Source organism: Mytilinidion resinicola (genome assembly GCF_010093595.1).
Source record: "Mytilinidion resinicola strain CBS 304.34 unplaced genomic scaffold BDZ99scaffold_4, whole genome shotgun sequence".
Lineage (NCBI taxonomy): Eukaryota > Fungi > Ascomycota > Dothideomycetes > Mytilinidiales > Mytilinidiaceae > Mytilinidion > Mytilinidion resinicola.
In genome coordinates, this window is record NW_022985440.1 from 2,045,097 (window position 1) to 2,072,859 (window position 27,763).

Here is a 27,763-nt window from a genome sequence, read left to right on the forward strand (position 1 = left end):
GTGGAGGCGTCGTTGAGAAGAATAAGATTCGAGGTTGTTGATCAGTTGCTTTGGATGAGAGAGGAAGTTGTCCCTGGGAGTCCCAATGCAGTAATGCTGATTGGGCAGTGTCGTGATTGTGGTTCGATATTACGTCGTGACCGCTTTGGGGCACGAATCTTGCTGTTGTAGTTCTACAGCAGTGTTTCAGACACAGCAGGCGATGTGGCGCGGTTATGTATGATGATCGAGACGGTGTAACTGTCAGGCTTATCTCGGCGACGAGTGCGTAGTTGCAGGTGCCTACTCCAGCGTAATGCACGTCGACGAGAGACGGCTTTGATAGGCCGGAATCGAGGTAAGCTTCGACGGCTAGCTGACGGGCGATGACAGGCGGAGAGCTTCAGGACAGCACGTGCTCGTGGCCGGCTGTGATTCGAGGATGGAGCAAACGGAGGACAGCGGAAGCAGCGCGGGCGACGTCGAGATAAAGCGGATTCCACGGGCGGGTGAGTGAGAGTTGGCGGCGGGCGGGCTGGCTTGGTCAGGGCCGGGGAGCTGGCGGATAAATGACAACAAAGCTTCCCAGTCTGGAATGTGCTGGAAACAAACAATTCACCGCGGCGGCAACGTGGAGGACGGACTGGCCTTCAAGGAGGCCCGGCTTGCCCTCGCGCTGGGGGGCAGCATTCTTAAGCACATGGCCACGCCGCCGTCAGCAGACGCTCGGGAGCCGTTTCGCCTTGCTCGCTCAGGACCAGTTTGGGCTCAACACCACGCCAAGGGCTGTGACGCGGATTCAGAGTCATTGCTTCAGCTGCAGCGGCCACGCGAAACACACGCTAGAGTCGCTCGCCGCCGCTTGGCAGATCCACGTCCACCGCCTCGGATCCGTCCAAACTGCTTCGGCCCAGCCCATCGAGCCCATCAAACACCATCGCGCACCCTCATCTGCACACGCCCTCACCGCAAACTGGCCTCACACCACACCCCGGCGATAGGGGCAGAACGTGCGCCCCTGATTGGCCCTCGGCTGCTATCACTCCCTTCTTTGCTTTCTGTGCCCGGAGCACTGTACAACTGTGCAACGGCTCGTCAACGCCGCTGGGATGACGTCCGAGACGAGATTATTCCGGCTGGGATGCACGCCTCAAGGCCTGAGATGGCCAGGACGCCTCCTTCTTCTGGCTAAACATCCACCAGCGCGGCGCGACGGGGATCGACTGGCCTCCCTGACGGCCGCCTCCTGTTGGTTACTGGGGCTCCCCGGGGCTGCGCTATCTCTCCCGCCCGCCAGTCCGCCCTCTTTGCAACACCCCTCTTCCCTGTGGCGTGGAGCCTGGCGGATGGCGATACGAAAGCTTCGAGGCAGTCTGGAACCCCTTGCTGGAGCATGCGTGGGCGAAGGATGCGCGGGATGCTGTCGACGTCGTCCTACGTCCCGTTGTCCAACACTCATCTGATCCCGCCTCGCACCCCCAAAATGTTTCTGTCCCGGCCGTTCTGCCTTGCCAAATAGGGCCTCCTGTGCATACGGACCACCAGGGTGTGTGTGAGCACAGGTGTCGGCGGGGTGCAATGCCAGGTGCAGGGCCAGGCGCAATAAGGCTAAACCTATCCCTATTACTCTCGACGGCGCCGAGTCCGATATTGCTGCCCAACGAACGCGCAGCAACCGCAATCGAGGGCGCAAACACACTCTGTTCTGCGGCGGTTGCACCGTTGTGGTCCGCAAGCTTGCCGTCTGGAGAATCGCATGCAGACAGCCATGTCAGATATGCCCCCCGTCACATCGCATCACTCATTCCTGCGCCCGGGGAACATTCGAAAATGTCGTCCTGGATAAATTCAAAAGCGCGCGCCCCGGCCCATCTGTCCAATTGCTCCGCCGGATTCGCCCTCCAGATGCCGAATTTCGGATCGAGGTAACAGGTACGTAACGCTTGACTGCAGTTTTCATGAGTACGCGACCAGCTTGTCAGACCACTCCACTATCACCGAGCGACCTGCGAACCTCTGCGAAGCATGTGCCAGTGGGACCGTTCCACCATTGATGCATCGACATCACAGGGCCAGAAACACAGCCTCAACGCCATCATGCACGTCGCCTTGCCTCGGCAGGGTTTCCCTTCTGCTGGTTCCCGCCGTCGAATCTACAGCCCTCCGCTCTAGCGCCAAGCTGAACTCCGCGCCTTGGCTCCTGGGCACCATTTGGTCTCTTCCTGCTTCTATCCCGTGATCAGCGGACGTCTGCCCATCACGCGCGCAACTGCCAACGGCCCTTCCTCGTTCCATGCGCGCATTCGTCAAAGCTGCTGCCGTGCCTCCTTCATGTCGGCCGGTAAGAGCTGATCATGGACTCTTCAACCTCTTTCAGTGTTATCGAGAACGAATTGGACGCATTTCTGCATGCCAAGCGCTCCCAAGAGTCTGCGGTCAGCGGAGCATGCAGCTTGTCTGGCATAAAGTTGGCGGGGTTGAAGGTGTTCGAATACGTTGATCGTGAATGTGACAGAATTCTGCTATGCATCTCATCCACCTCTCAACAGGGGGACAACATGTGTTTAGTGATGGCAGCAGTGATCGAGAAGTGTCTCGGCGAGAAAAATCCGGCAACGGGTCTTCTGGGCATAACGGGGAAGGTCTATCATTTTCGTGTCAAGATTGGATAGGGCTAATCTAACCATCCAAAAAGGCCTATCCACACCGACTTCCGGAAACGAAAATTGGCAAAATTGGCAAAGCATGTTCCCGTCACTTTCCATTTGGGCCATTCAGCTGGTTTTCCTCTCTTAAGCTTTGCTTTGCGACATCTATGCTCTTCTGCGGGGCATCCCGTCGAGATTTATTTTAGACTATCGACTTTTAAGTCTCCGTATACAAAACTTCTTTTCGTATAGCTAAGTATAAAAAACCTGTAAGTCTTATGGTAGCACACTCTTATCTACCCGACGCCCAGCATTTCCGTTTCAAAGGAAAGTCTGGTTCAAAATATCGCTTTCCACGCCACCAATCCAGATCAAACACATCATCCGCCTGCTTCCCGCTTCTCTCTCATGATCGTCCGCGGAAAGACAATCGACTATAACACAACATATCTCACCGACTCTTGGCAAACATATGCATTACATTCCCGTGCAACCAAGTCTCCTTGGCTGTGTCCCACGGACCTCGTGTCCAGACTTCCCCGACCCGCGATTAGGAACGAAGTTGTACGGCAACGTCTTGGCAGCTTGTAGTTGACGCATGCCATGGCCGAGGGTCCTGGCCTGCTCTGCGGCCACGGAGGCGGAAGGGCCAAGAGTCGCTTTTGCTTGGCCTGGGACGTGGATCTGAGTGTCGTTGCACCACTCTGTAAGCTGGCATGGTATTGTGTTCTTGAGCGAGAAGGAGGACTCGACAGAGGTAATCAAATGGCTACTCCTTGAAGTCGCGAAGCAGACCACTCATAATCTACTAACGTCTACAAGCGTTCTTCAGGTAGAAGATCTTCTCTACAAAATAGCCTTGCCATAGCGAATATTGTAACTATTATTTTATAGATTCAACTCAAGCAACTGCATTTTCAAGTTCCACTCCAATTTCCTAAGTCAAACTCAAAATTGAGCTCTCCTCACTTCCCTCACCTCCTCCATCGTCCCGCATCCCTCCCTCCTCGTCTCAGCCCCTTGCCAGGTCCTGCAAATCCTCCTTGGCATCACTTCCCATCAAATCAACATCTCTGCATTCTCGTATTAGAAAGTCATATGCAGCTATCCCGCCCATCACGCGCACTTGAAGCGCCCTTGTTCAGCTGTGCGTTTTCGTATCATCAATAACCAACAACCTGCTACAGTTCATGCCAATCGCGTTTTTTGGGGTGTGCAACTAGTTTGGGCAGAGGTGGGTGCGCTAGTATGCAGTCCGTGTGATTTGACGGGCTCACCTCTGTGTTCTTTGCCTACGGACGCCTGACTACTGCGGGATGCTGGAACTCGTGCTCGTTGGTTGCTGGTAGCAGGATTGCTGATGAGGTGGTGCTGTGATGGACTCGATGACAGTGGCGGCCCAACCGATTTCCGAGATTGCCCGGGGGGCCGGCCATGTTTGAGTTAAGTATGTACATGTATGTTTTCCTTCTGCGAACTTCACGTCCATCTATTCGTCATCAAGCCCGTCTGCATCCTTTCCTGCCTTCCTCCTAGTTCCCACAGGCGTATCGTCGCCTTCAGCCTCCCCCGCCCCCCTTCGCTGTCCCATCAACCACGCTTCCCCGTCACCTCTCCCATCTCTCCCTCCCCGGCCACTCCTTCCTCTCCCGCTCCGGACTTGGCGTAATGGCCTTTTGAGGTACCCTGCTCACGGCCTTCTTCTCTTCTTCAGCGTACTCTAGCTCTGCGCTAGTCACGTTCCTGGGTGTAGCCCCACGACAGCCGTGTATTGTGGAGTTTGCGAGGGGTTATTTCCAGGGGAGTACATTAAGATGCGGCAAGGGGAAGGGGGCGAGGATCGGGGGAAAGGCGAACCGGTAATCGGGACATCGCGGTATCTCGTCACCACCGTACGGAAATATCTCAGCTAGTAGGAGGTAGTAAGTAAGCCGACTCAGCCGAAAGGGAGTTGCAACTCTCCCCGTAACTAGCCTTTATACATCGTGTTCTTCTGCTTTTGCACGCTTCATCACCGCCGCCGTAAGGATTTCCCCCCCCCCCCCCCCCCCAGAAGGGAACCCTAATGCCTCCTCTTATTAACCGGTTACATCGGTTTGTTCTCTCCTTTTGCACACTTCTACAGCACCACCGTAAGCGGGGGAGCCCGCCCAGCTTGTGGATGAACCGCCGGCTGTATGGGTAGTCTAATCCTAAGTATAGTGAGTGACCTTTTACAATTGTGTTTCTCTGCTTTTGCAAGCTTTGGTAGCGGCGGTAAGAAGTAGCTTAGGCACGTGTGCGTCACGTGCGCTTTGGCTTGGCGCTGTTTGGCTTGAGTATACAACGTCCACCCTCCTCGCTCTAGTTGTGGCTTCAAGAAGACAGAAGGGGATTTGGGACTGGGCGAGGTTCGAAAACTCGACAGTACCCACATGATGGGTGGAGTGGTGGATCAAAATTGATCCTCTGTCCAATCCATGGTTTGGAGGGGTGTGGTGGATCAAAATCATTCCACGACTTATGTGCGATGGGTCGTGTGGTGGTGAGTAAAAAAGTTGACAGCTACCGAACCATGGTTGGTCGAGTGGTGCGTCAACATTTGAAGGCCTGGGACACGACGGTGGGGGGGAGTGGGTAGAATAGAGCTGAGATTCGGTGAAGGTTGCCATCGCCAAACTTTAAGAATGGAGATCGGTAGAGGACGATGTGGTTGATCTGCTTATAGATTCGATGATTATTTTTTGCTGATGTTGAGGTGCTGACGAGTTCTACTATATAGGTGGGGAGAATATGTGATATAGGAGTCCTGAGATTGATGACGTTCCGGCCAAAGTTTTGGGGACATGTCGGAAAGAGTTTGAATGGGTTGCAGATGCTTGATGGAGACAGTATGAGCAGCAATTTGCCATAATAGTTTTCTTTCTCCTTATATTCTACTCCTTCGATGCGTTGCTCCAATGCTGCTCTTTGCCCACGTGAATTTCACGTGCCCTCTATCTTTCCTCCGTCTTTCTCGGCTATACAACCTCCACCCTCCTCGCTCCAGACCTGGACTCAGAAGGACAGAGAAGGTCCGGACCGGGCGGGGTTCAAAGAGTACAGAGATAGAGAAACATGGGCGGTGTGGAGGGTCAAAAGCGGTTTGAGCCACCCCCGATGACTGCGGTGTCGTGTGGAGGATCAAAACTATTGCCCGAGCTTTCACGCGATGGTTAAGTGGTGTGGTGGGGGGTAAAAACGGCGAGGAGAATGAATCTATGATTGGGGGGTGTGGTGGATCAAAAAGGACCAAGATGTGCTCTACATGGAGAGGTTTGGGGGATTGAGGATCAAAAGTCGGGACGAAGGTCTGCAATGGCTGGGAGGTGCGGTGGATCAAATCGCAGTAAGCGCTTCCAGATGGAGGAAGCGTGGGAGGATTGGAGGATCGAAACCACGATGCAACAAGGCACGATGATTGGTGGTGCGGAGCGAAGACAGGCTACGGCTCTAGCATGGCCGGGAGGAGCGGGTAGAGTTGAGACTTGGTGAGGCTAGTTACTATTTTCAGTTCAAGAGGGTGGGCATCTAGCATGGGAGATGCGTACGATTGGCCTTTTCTTTGAATGATGGTAATGATCACAATATTGAGACTCTAAAGAGATGCTGAAGGGGTAGGTAAACGAACAGTATCAAAGAATCAACGTACATCTGGTATCATTCCTTCCAACGATGGAACTAAGCAGTCTATTATCTTGTTCTTCAAATGTCGAGTATGTGTAAATGCACATTCCCTCCTGACTTTCAGAGACGTACTGAAGGAACTCGACCGGTTTCAGAAGCCTCGATAAAGATAGTATGACACAGGGTTGTAACCACAATGGCTCCTCACGAGATCGAAATCGAAAACCCCGTGGGACTCACATGACGAGATGCATGGCTGAGTATAAAATCTTCCCTCGCGCGGCCCTGGACTCGGCATGGAGGAAGAGCTGTGGGGATTAGAAGCAGACGTGGTCAGGCTTCATGGCTGGGCTTGCCGTGTAAGACCCAGCATCAGAAATGCCTATGTTGCTAAGAGAGGAGGAGGCAGTGGTATCAACAATATCATGATAATGATACAACGTTGCTGCGGTGGGAGATCAAACGGAGATCATTACCATACCATGGTGTCTGTGTGCGGAGGAAGGAAGCCGTTGGTGCTTTTGAATGCTCTTCGATGGTATTGGCCAGTGGTCTGAGATAATGGGAAAGAATACCGTTGATAACAAAGACTATTCATATCTAGCACTACCCGGAGATGGCCATTGGAGGATTTTACGATACATAGCATGATCAATCTTTGCAGAGTTCGTCTTACGCATCGACGACCACGACCACGACCATGGCTCGATGCTTCGAATTGGTTTGATCCCCCAGCCCAAACGCCACTCATGCATGATATTTATCGCAGGTTTTGATTTGCCCACCAAGATCCCATGTATTAGTAGGGTATTCGGTTTTGAACCAACACTCATAGCGTGTGTGGACATTCAGTTATTGATCTCTCCCACCGCCAACCCCAAAACGAGTTTTCCATTTAGAAAGAAAGTTCACAAACCGCGACCGAAGATTTTATACCCCAAAAAGAAACTAGAGCACGTGAGTAGCACAGACCAAACCACGTCAATTCACACGTGAAAACATCGTCATATACGCTACTATGCAACTGCAGAGTATCTTACAGTACTAGGTCATAAGTTCGGGCACCTGGATTATACAGTGCCTTGCCAAAAGTCCGGGCACACAGATATACCACTGCTCTAGCTTCATTCTTGCCCCCTCGACACCGCTGTAAGGGGTGCCCTAGATATCATATCTTTAATTAGCTAAAAGAAAGTCTAATCCTAACTGCGTTGACCTTTATATCGTATTTGGAATTTCCAAAGCCTGTGGGGGTAACCCCTAACAGTCGCAAGGAGTGCCCAAACTCATGCCTTTGGTACTGTAGATGTTTCGGCCGGGGAATTTGCGGTGATTGAGGATTGCCATAAGTCTAGGCACACTCGCTCACCACCGTTTGAGGTGCTTCGTCGCATTATAAAGATTTTCAACTAGATGTAAAGAGCTTAAGAGTTTGAATTAGAGAGGTTTTATGCGCTTACAACTCGGCCTACTTGGCCACTGTTTGGGTGGGGTACTTCAGCATTATTATACTACTGGAAGAGATCAAAGACGACATGCCCAAACTTGTGACCTAGTACTGTACCATAGCACGGGTTCCACTCTTGATCGCTCGATACCACCGTAAGGAGTAGCCTGGCTAGCATGTATGCAGCCAGTTAAAAGGCCGCCTAATACCCACTGCATCCTCATTAACTTCGTCTTTAGAGTTCTAAAAGCCCATACGGGTACCTCATGCAGTAGCAAAAGAGAGTGCAACTGCTTAAACTTTTATTACAGGATTATACAGTCCTAGATTATAAGCTAGGCACACAAGAACAACACTGCACGGATTCCACTCTTGCTCGTTTAATACTACTGTGAGAAGTAGCCTAGTAAGCAGGTATTATATTTGCAGTTTGAAAGGCCTATAGGTGTACCCTAAGCCATGGCAAGAGAGCGCCCAAACCTACGCTGCAGGACCGCAAATCTCATCCATCATCCCAACCTCATCTGAAGCTTTCCAAACTCGCCGCAATCGCCGCCTGGATCTCCTCGTCCGCATCCCCATTGCTGTCCTGGCTTTCATACCTATCTCGCCGCGGCGCTGGCGATCTCGACGGCGTGAGTCTCGGGGAAGGCGCAAATCTAACAGTGGGCGAGGGTTTGGGCGAAGCTGTGCGCCTAGGCGAAGGCGTGGCAGCGTCCCAATTCACAGGGTCTGACTGTTGGAAACGTGACGGGGCGATCTTGCTTGGGTCGAGACGGCGGATTGTGATTATTGGGCGTGATGGAGTAGGGGATGGGGTGCTTGTGATTGGGATGTCCAAGTTTCCTATTTCTAGGATTGAAGTTCCAAGCTCTTGAGGCTTGGGCGGCACAATTGGCGACCTTGTAGGGCTTGTTGATGTCGAGCTTGTGCTGCCCACACTCAGGAAAGCTGGCTTCTTCGGTGGCGGTGGCGGTTTGCGCTTAGGCTTGGGCTTGATTGGCGGTGGTATTGATGACTGGGACTGCGATGGCGACGTAGTTGGGGATGCCGACGGTGGGCGTGGGGAAGAACGGGGAGCTTCCGGCGATTTTGGATCAGCCTCTACTGTACTATCTGGGGTAAGGATGGTCGGTTGTCCACCGGATTCACTGGACAGTTGTGTTGTCATAGAGTCCTTTTCTTCAAACAGGTCGAGTACGAGCTCCTTTGTTAAATCCTCATCTTTCTCGCAGATCAGATAGGCAGGTCTCATGAAAGTGCTATCTAGTCCTATGGACTTGCATAGCTGGAACGGAAGACTTGTTAGTGTCATATCACACTTGTACGTAGGTGCAGCAACTTACCCTTTTAATGCTTCGAGTGTCCTTGAAAAAGTCGTCTCGCTCCTCTTCCTCCATATCTTCCATCAACAACCGCACCGAGGATTCGTAGCCAGAGGTATCAGCGCCGGCCTGGACGAGTAACCGCGCTATGCTATTGTGTCCTTCGTTACAGGCACAGTAGAGGCACGACACCAACATATCCTCATCGTAACACCCGTGATCGAGAAAGACCTTCAGCGATTCCTCACTGTTTGCTAGCACCGCATAGTAGATTGGCATGAAGTCAACACTGTAGGTTCGAACATTCATGTTAGCCCCAAGCTTGATTAATGCTTTGATGACTTCAACCTGTCCTTTTGTAGCAGCGCGATGGATCGCCGCAAAACCGATCTCCTCGTCCTGCGAATCTAGGTTGGCGCCACGTGATGCAAGCAAATTCACGAACTCGACTTGTCCAAGTTCAGCTGCTAGCCATAACGGAGTTGCATCTTTGTTATCACGGGCTTCTATATTGGCACCGTGGTCGAGGAGTCGCTTCGCCATGGCCACGTACCCGTGGCGCGCGCATATGTGGAGAGGCGTCTCCCCATCGGTATCCGGAAAGTCCACTCCACCAAGTTGATGGGTGCGAAAGTGTTCCAAAAGGAGATCCAGTATCTGGAGGCTGTTATTCTCCGCGGCAAGATGCAGTGCAGTTAAGCCGCCCGAGTCGGCAACTAAAGCGTATGCGCCACCATTCAGGAGAAGATGTATCGTATCGATATCCTTGCCTTGGCTAACAGCTATCAGCAAAGGGGTATTCCCGCTGGTCGATGTCGCCTCCACGTTCGCTCCGTTGTCTAACAAGAGCCGTACGATCGATGTATACCCTTTTTGTGCGGCCAAAAAGAGCGGAGTTATGCTATGGCAAAAGCATGCTGCGTCGGAGTTTGCTCCATTGAAGAGGAGAGTCTTGACGGTATCTTCGTGTCCATTCCTGGCCGCGAGATGTAGAGCGGAGAATGAGTCATTTTGCACAGCTGAAATGTCAGCTCCATGGACCAATAGTGACTCGATAACCACACCAAGCCCAGCACTACCCGCCGAGTGCAGTGGCGTCCATCCATCCGTCATCCTTGCATCGATATTGATCCCCGGCTGCGAGAGTAACGTGAACACCGCTGCAGGCTCGTTGTGCTCGATGGCCTGATGTAGACTTGTCGCGCCTATATCGTTCTTTTCGTTGACATCAGAGCCTTTGCTTAGCAGTAGCTCGATAATCTCTGTGTTGCCGTTCTGAGCAGCTAGGATCAACGGAGTATTGCCAGAAGTGTTTCGAGCTTTCGGATTCGCGCCACGCTCTAAGAGCAGTTTAATCGCCTCTTCTTCCTCTTCTGGCACAGCTATGTGCAGAGGTGTGCATTCGTCATGTGTCAGAGAATCGATGTCCAAACCAAGATCCAAAAGTGCTGCCATGATTTTGGGTTGGCCATGAGCTGCGGCGATGTGCAACAGTGTCTTTCCCTTGGGGTCTCGTTCGCGAAAATCAGACCCCTTTTCGATCAGTTTATTGAATTCAATCAAGTTGTGCTTGGTGATAGCTCGAGAAAGGTCCAAGAAGGTAGCGCTCGTCCCACTCATTACGGCCTCTTGGCCACCACCGGCGGCCAATGTTACAGCTGCCGAGTCTATCTCTTCATCGGAAAACTCGTAGTTTTCATCACTCTGAGTCTCGTCGTAAATTGTATACTCTCCATTACAGCATGAAGTGTAGTAAATGCGTTCATTTTCGAGACTTAGGATGTCCTCCATTATCTCCGGTGCGGTTTTGCGATCTTTCGGAAGCCCCAGAGTCATTTTTCTGATCCAGGGCACAGGGGCGCCGTCTTGAAAATTCGCAAGTTTATTCAGCCATAGAAGAAAAGCTTCTTCGTTGTTGCGAGCAAACAGCTCCTTGGTGCCGTGGCTTTCAAAGAATCGACGTTTGCTTTCAAGGCTCTCTCCGCACAACACGGTCTAGTAAGCCAAGTCAGTGCCGCGACTCATTATTAAACAGTTCAGATCCTTACAGTCATATCCAGAAACACCATTCCCAAGGAGTATATATCTGAAGACGAATTCCGGGATTCCCACGCGACAACTTCTGGCGCGCAGTATGCGGGGGTGTATGGGCCTGGCTTGTCGACCGTCGTGCTTTTAGACATGTCGTTCCAGTCTCTCGCTGTTCCAAAATCTGTGAGTAGCACAGTCTGGCCTCTGATCAGGATATTTGCCGGCTTGATGTCTTTGTGCCGGCATTTCTGCGAATGCAAATAAGACACGGCAGAACATAGACAGCCGAAGAATCCTCGGAGTAGCTCTGCGTCAGAAGTAGTAAACGGCGTCCGATCAAGGAAAGCACGTAGATCGCAGTCTGCCACGGGAGACGTTATGAGCCCAACGTATTTAGGGTCGGTATATGAGCTTCTAAAATAAGCCTCATGTAAAGTAATGTCTTAAAGGCGTGAGAAACTCACCCAATGAATTTAACAAGATGATGGTGGTCGAGTCGCTTTAGCTCGTGTACTTCGTTCTCAAACTGTTTTAGAGCAGAGTGCTCTCTGGCAAATGCCTTCACACGGTGCACTCTTTTTCGCTGCCAAGTATTAGCTTTCAGACGGGGGCCTGCCCAAAGACTAGACTACTCACCGCATACTCCCTGAGCGAAAGTTTGCTTCTCACACAGTCAACTTCGCCAAACCCACCACGGCCGAGACGCCTGATAACGACGAAATGACTGTCGGCATCATACGCTATAGATCGTTAGTGCTGTCTTACGTAGGCCATCACGGCAAAGCTGACCAAAATGCCTATGGCGGCCACGATTCCGCTCAAGATCATAGGCCTTTCCCGACTCTTTTGTTACGACAAGCGATTGCTTCTCTACGAACAATTCCCTGCTGCTGTAGTCGCTGAATACTGAGAGTAGGCGGTCCACGGTATACGGAATATTGAAATCATTCAGTCTGCAATGGATGAAAGTGCCCATTGCGTCAAGCCGGTTCATCATTCGCAGAACGGCGTACGTTCTTGGCCTGAGTGCCCATTCTTCTTTACCGCGGAGGACCAAAAGATCCGAGATGGTGTCAATGTCGGCGTCTGCTAGGGGGTCGCTACCCTGGAAGATGGGAGATATTGCGCTTTCGAAGACGTCAATAGATAACGACGTGTCGGTCGACATGGTCAAGACTGTAGACAGGAACGCGGTCGTTAGGGAGCGAAGTTGCAATTCTCAAGGGATGGAGATGCTAGGCTGCGAGGGACGAGGCTGGGAATAGCCCCGCCTAGTCACCTCCAGGGCTCCCTGGCAACCGTGCTCAAATCAGGGCCGCTAAACTTGGCCCCCACCCTGAAGCCGCATCACATCACGCGAGGCTCAAAATGGAAAGCTGAGTAATGTTACAATCAATCCGTCGCCACGTAAGAAGAACACGGCACCTCATAAATATTTTGTGGCTGTCTGCTCCGACAGCACACGAACGGACTGCCATAAGCCAATAGTATCGTGACTATCGATGACAAGTCCCCTTGGACCTGATGGCTGTAGAGAAAGACGCAGACTGACAAAGGATAAGGCGAAAAATTACTTACTTTACTAGCCGAGACGTGCACTTGTATGCTCTGCTCAAAGACTTCGGCGAGCAAGATACTCATTACACTTCAGGGGTATTCGAGGTATGAAACAAGCAAGAACTCAACAACCTATCGACGCCATTTTGCAGAAGCGCATTGAGCGGTAATAAACATGTAAGTTATTCGGGCGTGATTCGATTATTTGCGTCCTCGCGCCTAGATTAGGTGCTCTCGAGGTTGGATTGGGCCAGGGGGGGCAACGGGTGGCAATACCCACCATTCGGGATTGAGTAGATCATAAGCAAAGCGTACAAAGAAGGTAGAAGTTACATGTAGCTACAGACGCGTCGAGAATGGGGTTTGCCTTTGATTTGTGGTGGCGTCGAGATGAGGCTCTCGGGGATAAGGCGGGGGAAAGTGAGAAGGTGACAGGGATCGGCGCGGGCCCGTGCGAGGCGCTAAAATCTACCGTGACTTCATTGACAGGCAGGCTGCAGCCGTCGACGCACACATTTCACTCTTCACTCTGCTGCTATTGTCCCTCGCTATTCAGCCTTTGCACTTTTCTCGCCTTCGCTGCGACCTCGTCTCTCTCATTCTCCCTCAAGAATGAACACCTCTCAATCCCTCTCCACCACCGCTCTCCATTGCGCTTCCCGGTGAAGAGAGCTTGTGCGCCACATTCACCAGCTTGCGACGCATCTTTCACATCCCTCGACCCTTCCGACTCCTCCAAATCCGTCTCCCACCGTACTTCCACCATGTCGCACTCCACCACCGATCTGTCCCCACCCGTCGAACCGTCGAACCCGACCATGTCTCCGTTCGCCTCGTCTGGTGCTGGCCACCAAGACAAGGGCAAATCCAAAGCAAACGCTCAGGACGTCCCTGCGCACGACCCTACCACACTCGAAGAAGATGAACTCGATGAAGATGCCGATGGAGAAGCCCGTCTGAAGATTCTTGCCACTGCGATTCGCGACCAAGATGATCTCGAGCGAGACATCGGCCGCCAGGCTGACCAGATGCTCAACGAGCAGGCCGACGAACGCGAGCAGAAGCGCATAGACAAGACCGAGGGCGAGAAGCAGCGATACATCACCCAGGTCAAGCGACTCGAGCAGCGTCTTAAGATTCCCGCTGGCCAGCCCGTTAAGAACAAAATTCGTCAAGACATTGCGCATGCCGAAGCTAGAATCGAAGAACTTGACATTGAGTTGAAGCAAATCAAGGCTCGTATTGAAGAGAGGCGAAAGAATGGCACCGAAGCCGGAGAACAGGTTGAGGTTGCAGGCAATAAACCGCTTCCAAACGAAACTCGTCGCGAATTCTTGATCCGAACGGGCAAAATCACACCTTTCTCGAAGCTTGCGCAGGTCCCGACTGTATCGGATGACCTCGGTGATGTCATGCTCGATGCAGAAGCTGCGGACGATGAAGAGGAGGAGTCGACAGCTCTATTGGACGAATTCTCGGGCCCAGTATCGCATCGAAACCTGATGAGCCCAGGATTTGCGGATGAGACCGACAGCTCAACCCCGTCTCCTCCTTCCACTGAACGGTCATCGAAGAGACGTCGAGTCGGATCGTCGGATGGAACACCAATTTCTACCCCAGCAGAGAGCCCGAGGGGAGAATCTGACGACGCCTTTGCTCCTGAAATGGACACTCCAGCTGCTCTTGAAGATTCGGATGATGAGCAAGAGGAGGATTCCGGAGACGATTACGCCTTGGAGACTCCAGCTCGCAAGCGCAAAGCGCCTGTGAAGAAATCCAGAGCTACTAAAGCGGTCGAAGAAAAGGAAGACCTCGCTGGTGTTGATGACGGTAACGAAAAAGTATACGAGAGCCGACTGAAATACTGGGCCAAGAGCCGTTCGGAAACTAGGACACGAGCGAAAGCAAAGCGTGCCTCTCAAGCTGATGCGGCCCCAGCAGGTGACGACGATGCGTATGATCCGGATGAGGAGGAATGGTACAAACCACACCCAACTCGCGCTGATGTTGAGCTAGAGGGTGGTTTGTACATTCCTGGTGATATCTATCCATCTCTCTTCGACTATCAGAAAACTGGAGTACAATGGCTGGGCGAGCTGTACAGTCAGCAGGTCGGTGGAATCATCGGCGACGAGATGGGATTGGGTAAAACCATTCAGATCATCTCGTTCTTGGCCGGTCTTCATTACTCCAAGAAGATCACCAAGCCCATTATCGTCGTTACTCCAGCTACTGTCATGAAGAATTGGGTCAACGAATTCCATCGATGGTGGCCTCCTATGCGAGTCTCTATCCTGCATACGTCTGGAAGTGGTATGATGGATACCCGTCGCGAGAGCCAGATGGAGCGAGAGCTTGAGTCCAGGAGCTACGATGACGAGCGAAAGCCTCTCACCAAGGCTGCGAAGGCCGCTAAGAAAATCGTTGACAAGGTCAAGCGTGACGGCCATGTGTTGATCACCACATACTCCGGATTACAGAGCTACGCCGAGTTCCTTATTCCTACCGACTGGGAGTATGCTGTATTGGATGAGGGCCACAAGATTCGAAACCCGAACACTGCCATCACCATATTCTGCAAGGAGTTGCGGACTCCAAATCGGGTCATCTTGTCTGGAACACCAATGCAGAACAACCTGACCGAGCTGTGGTCTCTTTTCGACTTCGTCTTTCCCATGCGGCTGGGCACCCTCGTCCAGTTCCGAAATTCGTTCGAGTTTCCGATCAAGAAAGGTGGCTATGCGAATGCTTCCAACCTGGATGTCGAAACGGCTATGAGATGCGCAGAGACGTTGAAGGAATCCATTAGCCCGTATCTGTTACAGCGCTTCAAGGTCGATGTCGCAGCGGATCTGCCCAAAAAGAGCGAGCGTGTTCTCTTCTGCAAGTTGACGAGACAGCAACGAGAGGCTTACGAGCAGTTTCTGGCATCGGATGATATGACCTCGATCCTCAACGGCAAGCGGCAGATGCTGTTCGGTATTGACATTCTGCGAAAGATCTGTAACCATCCAGATCTAGTCCAGCATAAGACCTTGTCAAAGAAAGAGGGTTTCAACTATGGATCCGGCGTCAAGTCAGGAAAGATGCAAGTCGTCAAAGCCCTCCTGGAGATTTGGAAGAAAGACGGTCACAAAACCCTGTTGTTCGCTCAACATCGGATCATGCTGGACATCCTCGAGAAGTTCGTCAAGGGCATGAAAGGCGACTTCAAGTACCGCCGTATGGATGGAAATACTGCCATCAAGGACCGGCAGGCTATGGTCGATGAGTTCAACAACGATCCGGACCTTCACGTCTTTCTGCTCACTACCAAGGTCGGTGGGCTTGGCGTTAACTTGACCGGTGCAGACCGTGTAATCATCTTCGACCCTGACTGGAACCCTTCGACGGATATTCAAGCTCGTGAGCGAGCATGGCGACTTGGCCAGAAGCGGGAAGTTGAGATCTACCGTCTGATGACCGCGGGCACCATCGAGGAAAAGATCTACCACCGCCAGATCTTCAAGCAGTTCCTGACTAACAAGATTCTTCGAGATCCGAAGCAACGCCAAACCTTCCAGCTCCGCGACTTGCAGGATTTGTTCACCTTAGGCAATGCCAACGACGGCGAGACCGAAACCAGCACTCTGTTCCAAGGTAGCGAAGTCAAATTCGACGACACAAAAACAGGCCCAGCACCAAACCGCGGCATGCCTACTCCTCCAACAGATCCCGAATCCTTGCAACTGCAGCGCGCTCACAACGGCGCATCCGCTGGCACATCTGCTCAGCACCTCGAAGCCATCACCGGCGTCTCTCGCCAGGAAGCTTACGCGCCTGAGGAGTCCGATTCCAGCGACAACGCCAACGACACCGACGCCCCGAAGGAGAAGGGCGACCGCCTCCTCAGCACCATCTTCGCCCGCTCTGGCGTCCACTCCGCGCTCGAGCACGACGTCATCCTCAACTCCCGAACCGGTAAGCCCAAATACGCGCCCGACCCCAAGATCATCGCGCAGGAGGCTCGCAAGGTCGCTGCCGAAGCCGCCCGCGAGCTCCAGCGCTCTGCTGAGATCGCGCGGACTATCCCAGCCGGCGTGCCCACCTGGACCGGCGTCGTCGGCGTCGCTGGACGCCCTGAACAACGTCTACCTCCTCCGCGCAACCTGGGCGCGGGCCGCGGTGGCGGCAGAGGTGGAGGACGAGGTGGTGGCCCGTCGAGCTCGTCTGTCCTCTCGAATCTGGCTATGCGACAAAGGCAGGGCGGCCAGAACGGCGCTGGACGCGGACGCGGTGGCGCGACGTCGTCGACGACGCAGAATCAGCAGCCGAAGGGCCGCGATTTCTTGGTGCTGATCCGCGACTTTATCAATGTGCATGGGGGAAAGGTGCATACGCAGGCGTTGATCAACCAGTTCAACCGCTTCTGTGGTACGGCGCAGCGCACGGCGGAGTTTAAGGCGATGCTGAATGAGATTGCAGTGCTAGAGAAGGGAACAGGTGGGCGGGGGAAGTGGACGCTGAAGGAGGAGTATAAGCCGAAGAGGGAGTAGGGAGGCCGAGAGGGGTTGCTTGAGGTGATGTTTGGGCGATTTGAGGCGGGACTTTGATGCTGGGCATATGAGTTGGGTGGTTGTATGGGTGATGGAGGTGGCTATGCCTGGGGCGTGGTAAGGCGGATTATACCCTGATACCCAGCGAAATGGATACGATGAGATCCTGATGCTATACTCGAATCCGAATGAACTTTCAATGATGAAGAGTGCTTTTCATAGTACAATGGGTGATGTTATTGTTCTATGGGTGATGTTATTGTTCTATGGGTGATGTTATTGTTCTATGGGGCTATGTGTAATGAGCTGCCGTGATCTGGCCAGAGTGTAAGTGCTGAGTATAGCTTTTGCCCTTAGAAAGCCGTGCGAGGGCGTCCGAATCAGATAGCTGCTGGTATCGGGCGCCCAAGCCAGATTTGTGGCAAGACGACGAAAGGGCAATCTTTGAATCCCTCACTGATCCTAGCAATCTTGGACAGGTCGCGCGCCGAACTTCGACGATCAAGGGGCACGGAGAGCACGTTTACGTGGCACATTGATTGCGACGCATAGGTCGTCCTCCGACGTTCGTATGTCTATGCCTGGCATTCTCCAGGCGCCAACTCCGAGCACGAGCTGGCGTCACCTAGCAAGGGATTGCATGCCGCGTACGTGAGTGGACGTGTTGGATAGTAGATGATGTAGAAACGAGAGCGGGGCGGTCTGGCGGTCTGGCGGTCTGGCGGTCTGGCGGTGAGGCTGGATACAAGGCGTGTCCGCGCGCTTGCCGCCGTAGCTTAGGCCCTCGCCCTCGCCCTCACCCTCACCCTCACCCTCACCCTCACCGCTTCCTTCCTCTCTGGCCGTGGGACCCGCTTTCAAGCAGCGTTGTCGCCGCGTGGACGCGTGGTTGAGAGGGAGAGCGCTGGCGTGTTTGTGGTGGGGGTTGGGTGTTGGGTTGGCCGCGTCTCTGGGTGGCCTGGTTGAAGTGGTTAGTTGTTTGAAGTGAGAGAGAGATGTGGATTGTGCTGGCAAGTTTGGGAGATGGGTTGGGGTAGCGCGAGGAGGTATGGGAAGGTGCGTAGAAGTCTGGGAGATGATGCTCTGGAGAGAGCGAGACAGAGAATACGCGTGTGTGTGTGAGAGAGAAAGTTTCGAGATGCTGTTTGATTTACGTTCTGCCTCTTCGCTGTAAATTCGCGTGTATTGAAGTTCAATTTAATGGTGATTGTTGATAGGATCTCTTACGCGGCGTATATCGCATCCATCCCTGCGGGCCATGACCTGCTGAGCCCCTTGCTCGAGAATCCCGTGTTCGAAACAGCCATGCAGTCAGAGAGTGCCCAGCTCATAACCAGCTATGCTATTTCTACCTTCAGGCTTGAAGGATTTCTCAATCAACAGCATAGGAAGGACTCAACTCGACGTAAAGGAGGTCACCCCTGAGGTTTGGGACGAAAACACCAAGGGACCTCCACTACTGCTGCTGCTGCTGCACAAGTCGGGGTCGACCAAGACTCCGAAGCGCCTTCTACAGAGCCTCGCGGTAAAGGAGGTCGCCCCCTGAAGGTTCCGTGACGAGAACACCGAGAGGTCCCCAGCTGATCGTAGAAATCGGGACAAGACCAATACTCCGAAACGCCCTCTACAGCACCTCGCCGTAAAGGAGGTCGCCCCTGAAGATTTGGCGAAGAAAACACCAAAAGGCGCTCAACCGACTGTAGAAGTCGGGACCAGGCCAAGACCCCGACGCACCCTCAATAGAGCCCTCTACGAGGAGTCCTCTCCGAGGAGTCCTCAGGATCCGGTTTCGGGGTATGTTCATCGACGTCGTCATCAGCGACACACACCGGCGTAGAAGGTGCTGCCAGTGCCCTCACCGGTCATGAACCATGTCTCTGATAGATCGTGGAATTCCGAGCTAAAACCTGTAGGGAGCCGAATGGGGTCAGCACTGATTCCTTGGAAAGTCACAATGGTTCGTGGTGTTGTTGTGTAAGACACGCATAGTGAGGCGTGCGATGGGCGTCGATAGGGCTTGCTCCCGCAGATCCGCTGCACGCCATGTCGACCATGTGTGTGCCACCCACTGCAGGCAGTGCCCGGGGTGGCATTGTGGAGTTTGGGTAGTTGCATCCCTAAAAAGCATGTCCTGTTGAGTGAGACACGCATTAAGGCAGCGAAGTCGATAGCCTTTGCCTTCCGCAGATCCGCAGCACGCTATAGCGGCCATGTGTGTGCCACCCGCTCCAGTCGTCGCCCGGGGTGGTATCGCGGAAGTAGGGTACTTGAGTCCCTGAAAGCATTTCGTGCCGTTGAGAGACACGCATAAGGCGGCGCCGATTGAAGTCGATAAGGTTCACTCCCGCAGATCCGCGGAACGCTATGTCGACCATGTGGATACCACCCGCTGCAGGTGTTGCCCAGAATGGTATAGATATGCGATCAGAGCAGTCGATGCTCTACAGGTGACCTATAGTTGGTTGAGTGAGACATGCAGAGAGCCGCCGTTTGAGAAAAAGAGATAGAGATTGCGCCACAGATCTGAGCACTGTCGCATCGATAGGTATGTCTTACTCGCGGGCTGCAGCAGTCGCCAGGATGGTTCCAGTGTAGGTTTAGAGTAATTGACTACCTGAAAGTCGTCTGTCGCTATTGAGTAAGAAACGCAGGGAGCCGCTGTTTGGCGAAGTTGATAAGCTCCACGCCCGCAGAGCTAAGCACGCCACATCCGAAGTTGCCTATGCAGCCGCCGCCGCAGCCGCCGAAATATTATGCTAAAAGGAATTCCAATTGTGACTTGTGAGACACACAGAGAGCCGCTGTTTGACAAAGTCGTTAGAGGTCACGCCCGCACACGCCACAGGCCGTATGCATCCGCTCGTCGCTGCAGTTGCCAGGATGCCGTCCTTCTAGAATTTAAGCAATGCATATTCCCGGTGGTATGTCGGTGTTCTCTTTTGTAGAAAGACGAATTATTGAGTGAAGTATCGGAGCCATTACCGTGAAGGGCACGGTATAAAAGAATCAAAGACATCATAAATGACAGCCACATCACAATCACAAACAAGCAGAGTCCCTACTTGCAAAAATGAAAAGAGAACGGCGAATAGATGCGGAAAAGACAGACCGGTGAAGAAGAGAAACGTGGCCTTGGCGGCTCTAGACGGGTCCTTTCGTTATTCATGCAAGCCTCATGCAATTCGCGGGACAGATCAAGATAGTCTGTGCCGCTGCTCCCGACACGCTCAGTTTACCGATAATCATGCGATGGATGTCCCCGCCGTTTGGGATGCGACTGTGCTAATGCAGGAGACAGATGTCCAGCAGCTGTGCAATGCAGGCGGTTGCAACAAGCTCAAATGGGCTTATCATTATCCGGCGACCGGGTGAGGCCACAGCGCCCTAGAAATGGCTGACGTGATTTAGCGCCATCCGGAACGATCTCCGGAACGATCTCCGGACCCTGGGTGCGCAGCCTACAACTGCCAGGTTCAGGGGTGGTTAGAAGTCGAGTATGTCGAGTCGAAATTGTTGAGTCGAAACATGAGAGGATGAAAGACATCAGGACTGCTACAAAGGGGTAAAAGCGATTCAATTGGCCAAGGCCGTTGAGGTGCCTTGGTGTTGAGCTACGCAACGGCTCTATTGGGGAGCAATCCCGACTATGGCCTGACTTTGACAAGCTGCAACAATAGACGAGTTCAGGTGTTCACCAAAGGCCAAAAGGAAAGCCCTAACATTGGCGCTGTTGACTAAGAGCGGGGAAGCGGCTGAGTGCCGGCTCTGGCTACTGAATAGGCGTCTCCGTCTCAAAATGAGGTAACTCAAGGAAGCTACAGTTACAGTTTAAGGGGAACAAAGTGTGCAAGTGACCCTTCAAACCTCCAGATATCTTGGAAAACGGGTGATATCTCGGGAAAATCACCAAAAGGCTGAAAAGCTACCGAGATAGCCCCGCTAGTGAAGGTTGGAAAGATGAGAGCCCTAGTCTTTACTGAACTGGCATAATAACAGAGAGACGAATGGGTGCTTGGCTGACATGGAACCAGGATGAAAAGGCCTATCCACCCATCCAGTTTTGCACCATCTCAAGCCATTCGTTTAGGCACCTGATGCATGTCACCTTCAATTCGAGTGTCAATGCGCTGCATAGGATCATTGGTGATGATAGCGTCGATTTGAGCAACAGGGATCCGCAGTCGTTCTCGTCCAGGGTAGCTTTCTCGGCATACATCTTATCATTTCTCATTGCAATTCACTCAAGCAGGTCTAGCATAAGGTTCAAGTCGGTGAAACAGAGCTCCACGACAAGGGGAAGGCTTGAGCGCCGACACAAGGCTGAGAGATGGACATAGTGAGGCTAGTTGTTAGTAGGGTAGCCCCTGTATAACCATCGAAGAAGTGAGGAATTAAGCCATGTGAAGTTCGAAGTCTAGAGGAACATAATGGTTTGATAGTGAGAACATCATTGATGAGGTCGGATATAACCGAGCAGCTTGGGGCTTGAAAACATTGTGGAATACCACCTACTACGTGGAGAAATGATGAACGAAGATTTGCGTTTGGTCCACCGTCCAGTTCCCGAGGAGCATGATTTTCGAGACATGACCACATCTAAAGGTAAGCTGCCTGGTTCATTGGCGGAAAGTTTGCCACTAGTCTGCGTATGACCAAGCAGTGATGAGCCGATAGACTAAGCCACGTGAAAGTCAAATTCGGTTGCTTCTACGACCCTTGGACAATGCGACAGGTACTAGGGGTGCAACCTCCCAGAGAGTAGAAGCGGGGAAGCCCTTTGGCGGTCGCTGCCTCGACATTTCGACAGGGGGCAAGCCTGATAGATTGGAGTGTGAGGGGTCAGCACTACAGCCACACAGCGGCAGTCATTGCCGCTGTCTCGTGACGCGGAATGATCTCCTATCGCAGCGTCCGGGAGCCGTGAAACTTGATAGCAGGGCCCAGGTTCCTGGCTGCGATTTGTATGATACCTAGCGTCGGCCCTCATTCGGCGTCTGTACTTGCTCAATGGAGTTAAGCGTGGGCAGCGGGAGAACAGATTCCTGGGTCGCAAGCGGATTCTCTAGCACGCCGATTGAGTGCGGAGTAGTTCGCGAGCGACACAACGGCTTTCCTAGAGGGCCAAGGAACATGGCGCCGGAGTGGCTGTGGAAACGCGAGCTCTACAGCTCTACAGCCGGACTGGACCCTGCCAATCCGTGCACAGCACTGGAATGATCCCACCACGCTCGTCTTGGACGGCGATAGCGGTATCAAGGGAGGACAATGACGGCTTGCAAGTGGTGATGTTCTCGTCACACAGACCTACGGGGTAGAGGGGAGTGTGGGAGGTGTGGGAGGTGTGCGCTCCGCCCATACGCGGCTGCGGTGGATAGCACTCAAGGTGCACTCCAGATAGCCTTCCTGGCCCCTGGACTTGATGTCGTCGGCATCCTCCGCGACCCTTCTCCCGGCTTCCAATCAGCAGGAGATGTGCAGGTAGGCACGGCCAGGGGGGGCAGAGATCGACGCCAGGCTGGCATGTTCAGCGCAGCAGGGGCCATGATGGCGTCACAAGCGCGTCTTGGTGTTGCGACGCACCCAACTCTACGCGGGGGCGGGCGGACGGGCAGAACGAGCTGGAGGAGGGCGAAGGAGGGTAGGCCTTGGACGTCTGCAGGCGGCACATCAGTCGGGCCGATATACGCGAGGTTGGCGACGAGTTTCGCTGTTGGCCGAAGGTGCGCCAGGCGGCTCCACTCTGCAGGGCTGCGTCCACACACAATGGCTGTCGCAGGCCTAGACCCATGCCTGGACCTCAGATCTAGCTCCCGCCAGGCATCGCCAGGCCCCTTGGTCTTCCGCCGTGCACAGCAGCCGCGGCATCTTTCCCCCAGTGGCCTCCTGCGTCATCCATCCATATCCCACCCCCCAAGGCGCACTTCTCCTGCATGAGGCATATGACAGCCATGTGTCCAAGTTACTACATCGGCCTTTGACCTCTCCAAGCGGTTGGTGTTGCGTTGACGGCGTGGCTGCATGCAAAGACCGTCGTTCCCAGAGACTCTAGCGAGGTCCCTGTCAAGCCCTATCCAAGACCATCCAAGACTACTGCCAGCAGGCGTCCCTTGATCCCTGGAGCATTTGGGTCCAAGGGCCGCCCGGCGCCTCTCTCAACCACCAACTCAACTTGCCGGTTCCCCGCGGGTTGGGTATGCCCGTGCGTCTATCCAAGTCTCCTCCTAAGCTTGGGGCCCACCCGTGGTACTTGGTCGCAGCGGTAGTTAGTCGAACCGTCCCTATACTTTTCCGATTGCGGTAGGATCTGCTCCGAGCAACTGAGCAGCTCAAGATAGATCGTAGCCATTCCATTTCAAAGGCACGCTTCATTCCATGTTTTCCTCAAAGCATCCCGCCTCCGTCACCCTTTGATATTTGATATCAGCATCACTGCCTGTCGTTGACCCCACTCGCTGCCCTCTCCCCCAAGCAAAGCAATGATCGCGTTGATGACCCCTGGAGTTTATGAAATGTCTTCTGGTTCGTGCCGTGTTCCTGCCTATCAACCCTGTATTGACGCCGCAACTCTAGGGGATAACTATTGGCCTGGCAGCGGCATCGCCAACGTCATGCCCAACACCAACGGCTTCATGGAGTCCGCCGACCACCAAACTCGCAGGATCTCGAGGAAAGATTCGTATGACGCGCCTGGTGCCCATTTCATCAACAATGGGTGAGCAATCTCATTTTTTGTGATACCTTCCTCTGTGTTGCAGAACAGAGCGGCCCCTCAACCCTCGCCCCGAGTTCCTTACTATTACCTGTCATATCGACATGACGGTTGGCGCTCTGTCGATATATCCATTTTTGCGAATAGAGCCGCATATCCCTTGGCCTAGATGGTTTTGGGAAGACTCATGTCCCCATTAGCTGCCTGATCGGACATCAGCGCCCTGCTTTTGTATCTCTGACCAACATGGCTGCAAGCCTGCTGTTGCTTCATGAACAGCCGCCAAGCTGTTTGAGGGCCAATGCAAGAAGGCCAAGAAAGAGAGGTTCCTGGGGGAGGCTAGAGCAATCCTTATCTGAAAGACGCAGGAAAGTACCAGCTGGAAGGACTCTAACTTTCTTCGAGTGTCCACGAGAGTCGTCATTACATTCCGTTGTCGTGGTAGCTGGAACGTGGAAGCTGACTGTTGAATAGCACGAACTCGTCGTCTTCGTCCTCATCGGCGGGTGATGAGCAGCCACAGATGGCGCATTTCGATTCGCCACAGGTCGCGACACTGGAGATCCGACCTCATAGCACCACCGGAGAACAGGCATCCAAGGCGCCTCTAGCACCAAAGCAAGGCATGGTCGGCTCATTAGGGAGTTCGAAGACAACCCAGCTAGTCTCTCCGATATCTGGGACCTACGCGCTTCGAACACCAAGAGGAAAGATAACCTCGATAGCGTGTGAAAGCTGTAGGAAACGGAAATCAAAGGTACGAATTGTATGAAAGTGCTGCTGCCAGGCTGAATGATGCTAACATCTGCTCGCAGTGCGACGGAGTGCGACCAAGATGTAACACTTGTCAAGCGAAGAACCTCCCGTGTTTGTACGACATGGCGGACGGAAAGACGACGACACAGCTTCGAGCGCATGTTAAAAGACTGGAGAGAGAACTCCACGACGTTAAGTCCCTACTCACTCCACTAGCCATGGCGTCGAACAGAGCAGCAGCGCTCCAGCTTGCACAAGAAGTGTCAAGGAATGGATTTGCGCGCCACTCTGCCAAAGCAATGTCCAAGACTCTTATGGTTGGTTTCTCTGCATGCAAGAAAAGAGAACACGACTAATCACTGTCCAGGACTCGTCTCAAAATCAGCAAAGCGATGGAGGAAGCTCAGACAACGATTTACAAATGGAAACATCCCAAAACCTAGTTGCATCGTCATACGACAGCTCGTCCCGGGAGCAAAGGTACGAGGAATCTAGTGGAAAGGGGTCGCGCTTCATAGTACTAACCAAGGGAACAGTCGAGATTCAAGCCAGAACGGCTCCCACTATTCTTTGCACCAAAATATCGAGCCACCAATACTACCCTTCTCTTACATACCCAATGATCCCGTGGGCAAATTCAGCTTCGACTGCGCTTTTTATCGAAGGACCAAACGGGAGCTTCTGGCGAATGAGTGGGATCCGCTACAAATCTTTGGCCGGGGAGAGGTAGACGTCGACTCGATACTACTAGGGTTTACAGACGCCTATGATGGACAGACGGTCCCAACCTGGTCGTCGCGTACAATCAATAAGATGCTCGGAAGCCATCCTCTACCAATTCAACTCGCATCTGCATACCTGCTCACCAAGATGATGAAGGTATGTTGCCTAGCAACTCAGTAAGAAGGCGTGTCGTTAACGTATGCCCACAGTGGATGATATGGCCAAGCGTTGAGAATATGAACGAGCTACCAGAGTGGCTGATGCCACTAGCTCGACAGGACTGTACGGCGTATGACCTTCTTGTGGATCTTATTCCTTGGTAAGCTTTCCGGTCAAGCCACAAGCTGGATCATTCTGACTCGCGTAGGCCAAGACTCCGACAGTATCTCTATGACCATCCCACCGAGTTCAGGCCGGGGGCTTTCATCGGGCACATCTGTATCAATTGGCCTTTCCCCAATGAAGCTTGCCATTACTGGGACACGGAGGCTGGGTGCACGAGGTTGACGCCGGTGTTCCAAGCCCAGATTGCCGACCTCAACAGCTGGTCGATGGACCCGACGGCACTGCAGGTAATGCCATCGCTAGTCGGGATGGTGCCTATTCAATCGGGATGATGCCTATTCAATCGGGATGATGATAATGTGGTTGATAATGCGGGTCCACGGTTTCTTTTGAATTGGTGTATGATATGATACCTTTTGTGCTTTTGGGAAATAGGGAAAGATTTGGTTTCGGTGTCCGTCTAATCTAATGAGAGCTAAGAGCCTGGAAAAGCTAGCAATTTTCTTCGTTGTATACACTCTGCGCAACATTTATACCAGGTAGTACAACATCCCAATGTGCACCCAAGCAGTTTCCTTTCCCGTTCAGGGAACTGAGCTGCTCATGCTCCAGCCTGAGCTGTGGCTGTGTTGGGGTGAGCGTATTATGATTCGAGACTAAGCAGCTTGTTAGAACCCAGTTTTGGGCCCTGTATTCGACAGGGAGGGTTGAGACTGTGGTCCTCGCCCTGCCTCAGAAGGCCCATTTCCAGGCCCGCAGGTTTACCAGGGTCCAGTTTCAGGGCCCCCGTTCTTGAGTACACTTACCATCCGATGGAAACAAGAAAGTGCTTCCGTAACAGCTTGTGTCAACAAGGCTGTGGCCGGAGCAGGTCGGGCCATTGAGATTATAATACGGCTATGGCCGTCGAGCGTCTGCAGGCACGCGCTCCTGCTCGCGTCCCAGATCTTGACCGTCTTGTCGACAGTTCAGAGCTGCCAACAATCAATTAATCTGCTCTTGGACAAGCGGCGCTAACCTTAGTATAGTATGGAATTAAGCCTATATAGGAAACCTTTAACCTAAGTAAGTAGTCAATCAATCCAATCTTCACCCGTGAGCCCCACTTAACTGATTGTAGCAACTCTGCAAGTTGTCCTTGGACACCAACACCCGCAAAGCCCTGATGGCAGCGTTTAGGATGGAGTTGTACGGGCGCCGCGTGGCGACTGCGAAGCCTCTGCTCACTAAAGCACAAAAGCAGGTGTGCTTGGCATGGGCAGCTGGAGCATTTAAGCTGGAAGCCAGAGCAGTGGGCTCGGGTCATATGGACCGACGAGTGGTTTTTCTCGACCGAAGGCTTTGAAAGAGTTCATGTCACCCGGCGACCAGAAGAGAAGTATGAGCAGTCTTGCTGTGTTCCGAAGTTTCGAACCTAGTCTTCTTGATGATCCACGGAAGCATCTCGGCGTTTAGTAACGGGCCGATACTCGGGTTGTAACAGCTACAACCTAGGATCAACAACTCATACGGTTCACGGTCACCTACGTACAGACTTGGAGTTGCTGGCATAGTAGCTGCCTACATGCCTAGCCAGTTACAACTTCTACAGAGAGGGGTTGGGGTACGGTGGCCTACCCTGCCTAATGCTGCCTACTGCTGCCTCCAATTAGTGCTTCTGCCTATTCATACAGTTACTTCCTACGTAGTATATAGTTTGGCCTTCGGGCCCCCGAAATAAGACAGAGTTCACATCAATTTTCAACCTGAGTCCGATAGTGGTGATTGAGATGGAATGGGGTGGACCGACAGGCAGTGTATATACAGAGAGGGTGCTTCCCTGAGTATATCGTTTCATGGAGTAGGTGGCTCAAGAAGGGCAGGGGCGGAAGTAGCCCTCCTTTCGCGGCATATTGAAGCCCCGCTAAAAAGTTCAATGGGAAATCATCCACCCATGGACATCAAATAATCACGCTTCAACCGCATCATATCGGCAATAAGAGGAGCCGGGAGGGGCGGAGCTCGCTGCGAACATCATTACCATAAATCTCTTGACCCTGCTATCACCGCGGATCTAGCTGCGCCTTCCTTTCTGCGTATGAGGTGGCGATCTCTTGTCAGATAGAGTTGACGCAGGCCATTGA

General features: G+C 52.9%; 8 protein-coding genes across 8 annotated transcripts; 5 read left to right on the plus strand and 3 right to left on the minus strand.

Annotated features, from left to right (window-relative positions):
* Positions 1 to 1,466: 1,466 nt before the first annotated feature.
* On the plus strand, positions 1,467 to 2,121 carry BDZ99DRAFT_235876 (uncharacterized protein). Its single transcript, XM_033713565.1, has one exon. The coding sequence runs from the start codon at positions 1,558 to 1,560 to the stop codon at positions 1,906 to 1,908; it is 351 nt and encodes a 116-aa protein (XP_033581347.1). The 5' UTR covers positions 1,467 to 1,557; the 3' UTR covers positions 1,909 to 2,121.
* Positions 2,122 to 8,058: 5,937 nt separating this feature from the next.
* BDZ99DRAFT_235904 (uncharacterized protein) lies at positions 8,059 to 9,021 on the minus strand. Its single transcript, XM_033713566.1, has one exon. The coding sequence runs from the start codon at positions 8,972 to 8,974 to the stop codon at positions 8,240 to 8,242; it is 735 nt and encodes a 244-aa protein (XP_033581348.1). The 5' UTR covers positions 8,975 to 9,021; the 3' UTR covers positions 8,059 to 8,239.
* Positions 9,022 to 9,035: 14 nt separating this feature from the next.
* BDZ99DRAFT_380849 (ankyrin) lies at positions 9,036 to 9,653 on the minus strand (the record flags this gene model as incomplete). The annotated part of the gene is made up of 1 exon (XM_033715208.1): positions 9,036 to 9,653. A coding segment is annotated over one exon (618 nt), but the record flags the coding sequence as incomplete, so codon positions are not given.
* Positions 9,654 to 12,527: 2,874 nt separating this feature from the next.
* On the plus strand, positions 12,528 to 13,472 carry BDZ99DRAFT_507000 (uncharacterized protein; the record flags this gene model as incomplete). The annotated part of the gene is made up of 2 exons (XM_033724209.1): positions 12,528 to 12,676; positions 12,727 to 13,472. A coding segment is annotated over exon 2 (483 nt), but the record flags the coding sequence as incomplete, so codon positions are not given.
* A 1,241-nt stretch (positions 13,473 to 14,713) lies between these two features.
* Positions 14,714 to 17,403, plus strand: BDZ99DRAFT_460041 (uncharacterized protein). Its single transcript, XM_033719298.1, has one exon. It carries the CDS (start codon positions 14,768 to 14,770, stop codon positions 17,165 to 17,167), a length of 2,400 nt encoding a protein of 799 aa, XP_033581351.1. The 5' UTR covers positions 14,714 to 14,767; the 3' UTR covers positions 17,168 to 17,403.
* Positions 17,404 to 23,525: 6,122 nt separating this feature from the next.
* Positions 23,526 to 26,285, plus strand: BDZ99DRAFT_460043 (uncharacterized protein). The gene is made up of 8 exons (XM_033719299.1): positions 23,526 to 23,686; positions 23,738 to 23,879; positions 24,351 to 24,633; positions 24,692 to 24,949; positions 25,000 to 25,112; positions 25,169 to 25,511; positions 25,565 to 25,674; positions 25,723 to 26,285. The coding sequence occupies exons 1-8, from the start codon at positions 23,644 to 23,646 to the stop codon at positions 25,970 to 25,972; spliced, it is 1,542 nt and encodes a 513-aa protein (XP_033581352.1). The 5' UTR covers positions 23,526 to 23,643; the 3' UTR covers positions 25,973 to 26,285.
* BDZ99DRAFT_236096 (uncharacterized protein) lies at positions 26,054 to 27,140 on the minus strand. The gene is made up of 4 exons (XM_033713567.1): positions 26,752 to 27,140; positions 26,659 to 26,694; positions 26,447 to 26,596; positions 26,054 to 26,296 (listed from the first exon to the last, which is right to left on the minus strand). The coding sequence occupies exons 1-4, from the start codon at positions 26,944 to 26,946 to the stop codon at positions 26,225 to 26,227; spliced, it is 453 nt and encodes a 150-aa protein (XP_033581353.1). The 5' UTR covers positions 26,947 to 27,140; the 3' UTR covers positions 26,054 to 26,224.
* BDZ99DRAFT_460045 (uncharacterized protein) lies at positions 27,108 to 27,391 on the plus strand. The gene has a single exon (XM_033719300.1). The coding sequence runs from the start codon at positions 27,205 to 27,207 to the stop codon at positions 27,358 to 27,360; it is 156 nt and encodes a 51-aa protein (XP_033581354.1). The 5' UTR covers positions 27,108 to 27,204; the 3' UTR covers positions 27,361 to 27,391.
* The last annotated feature ends 372 nt before the right edge of the window (positions 27,392 to 27,763 follow it).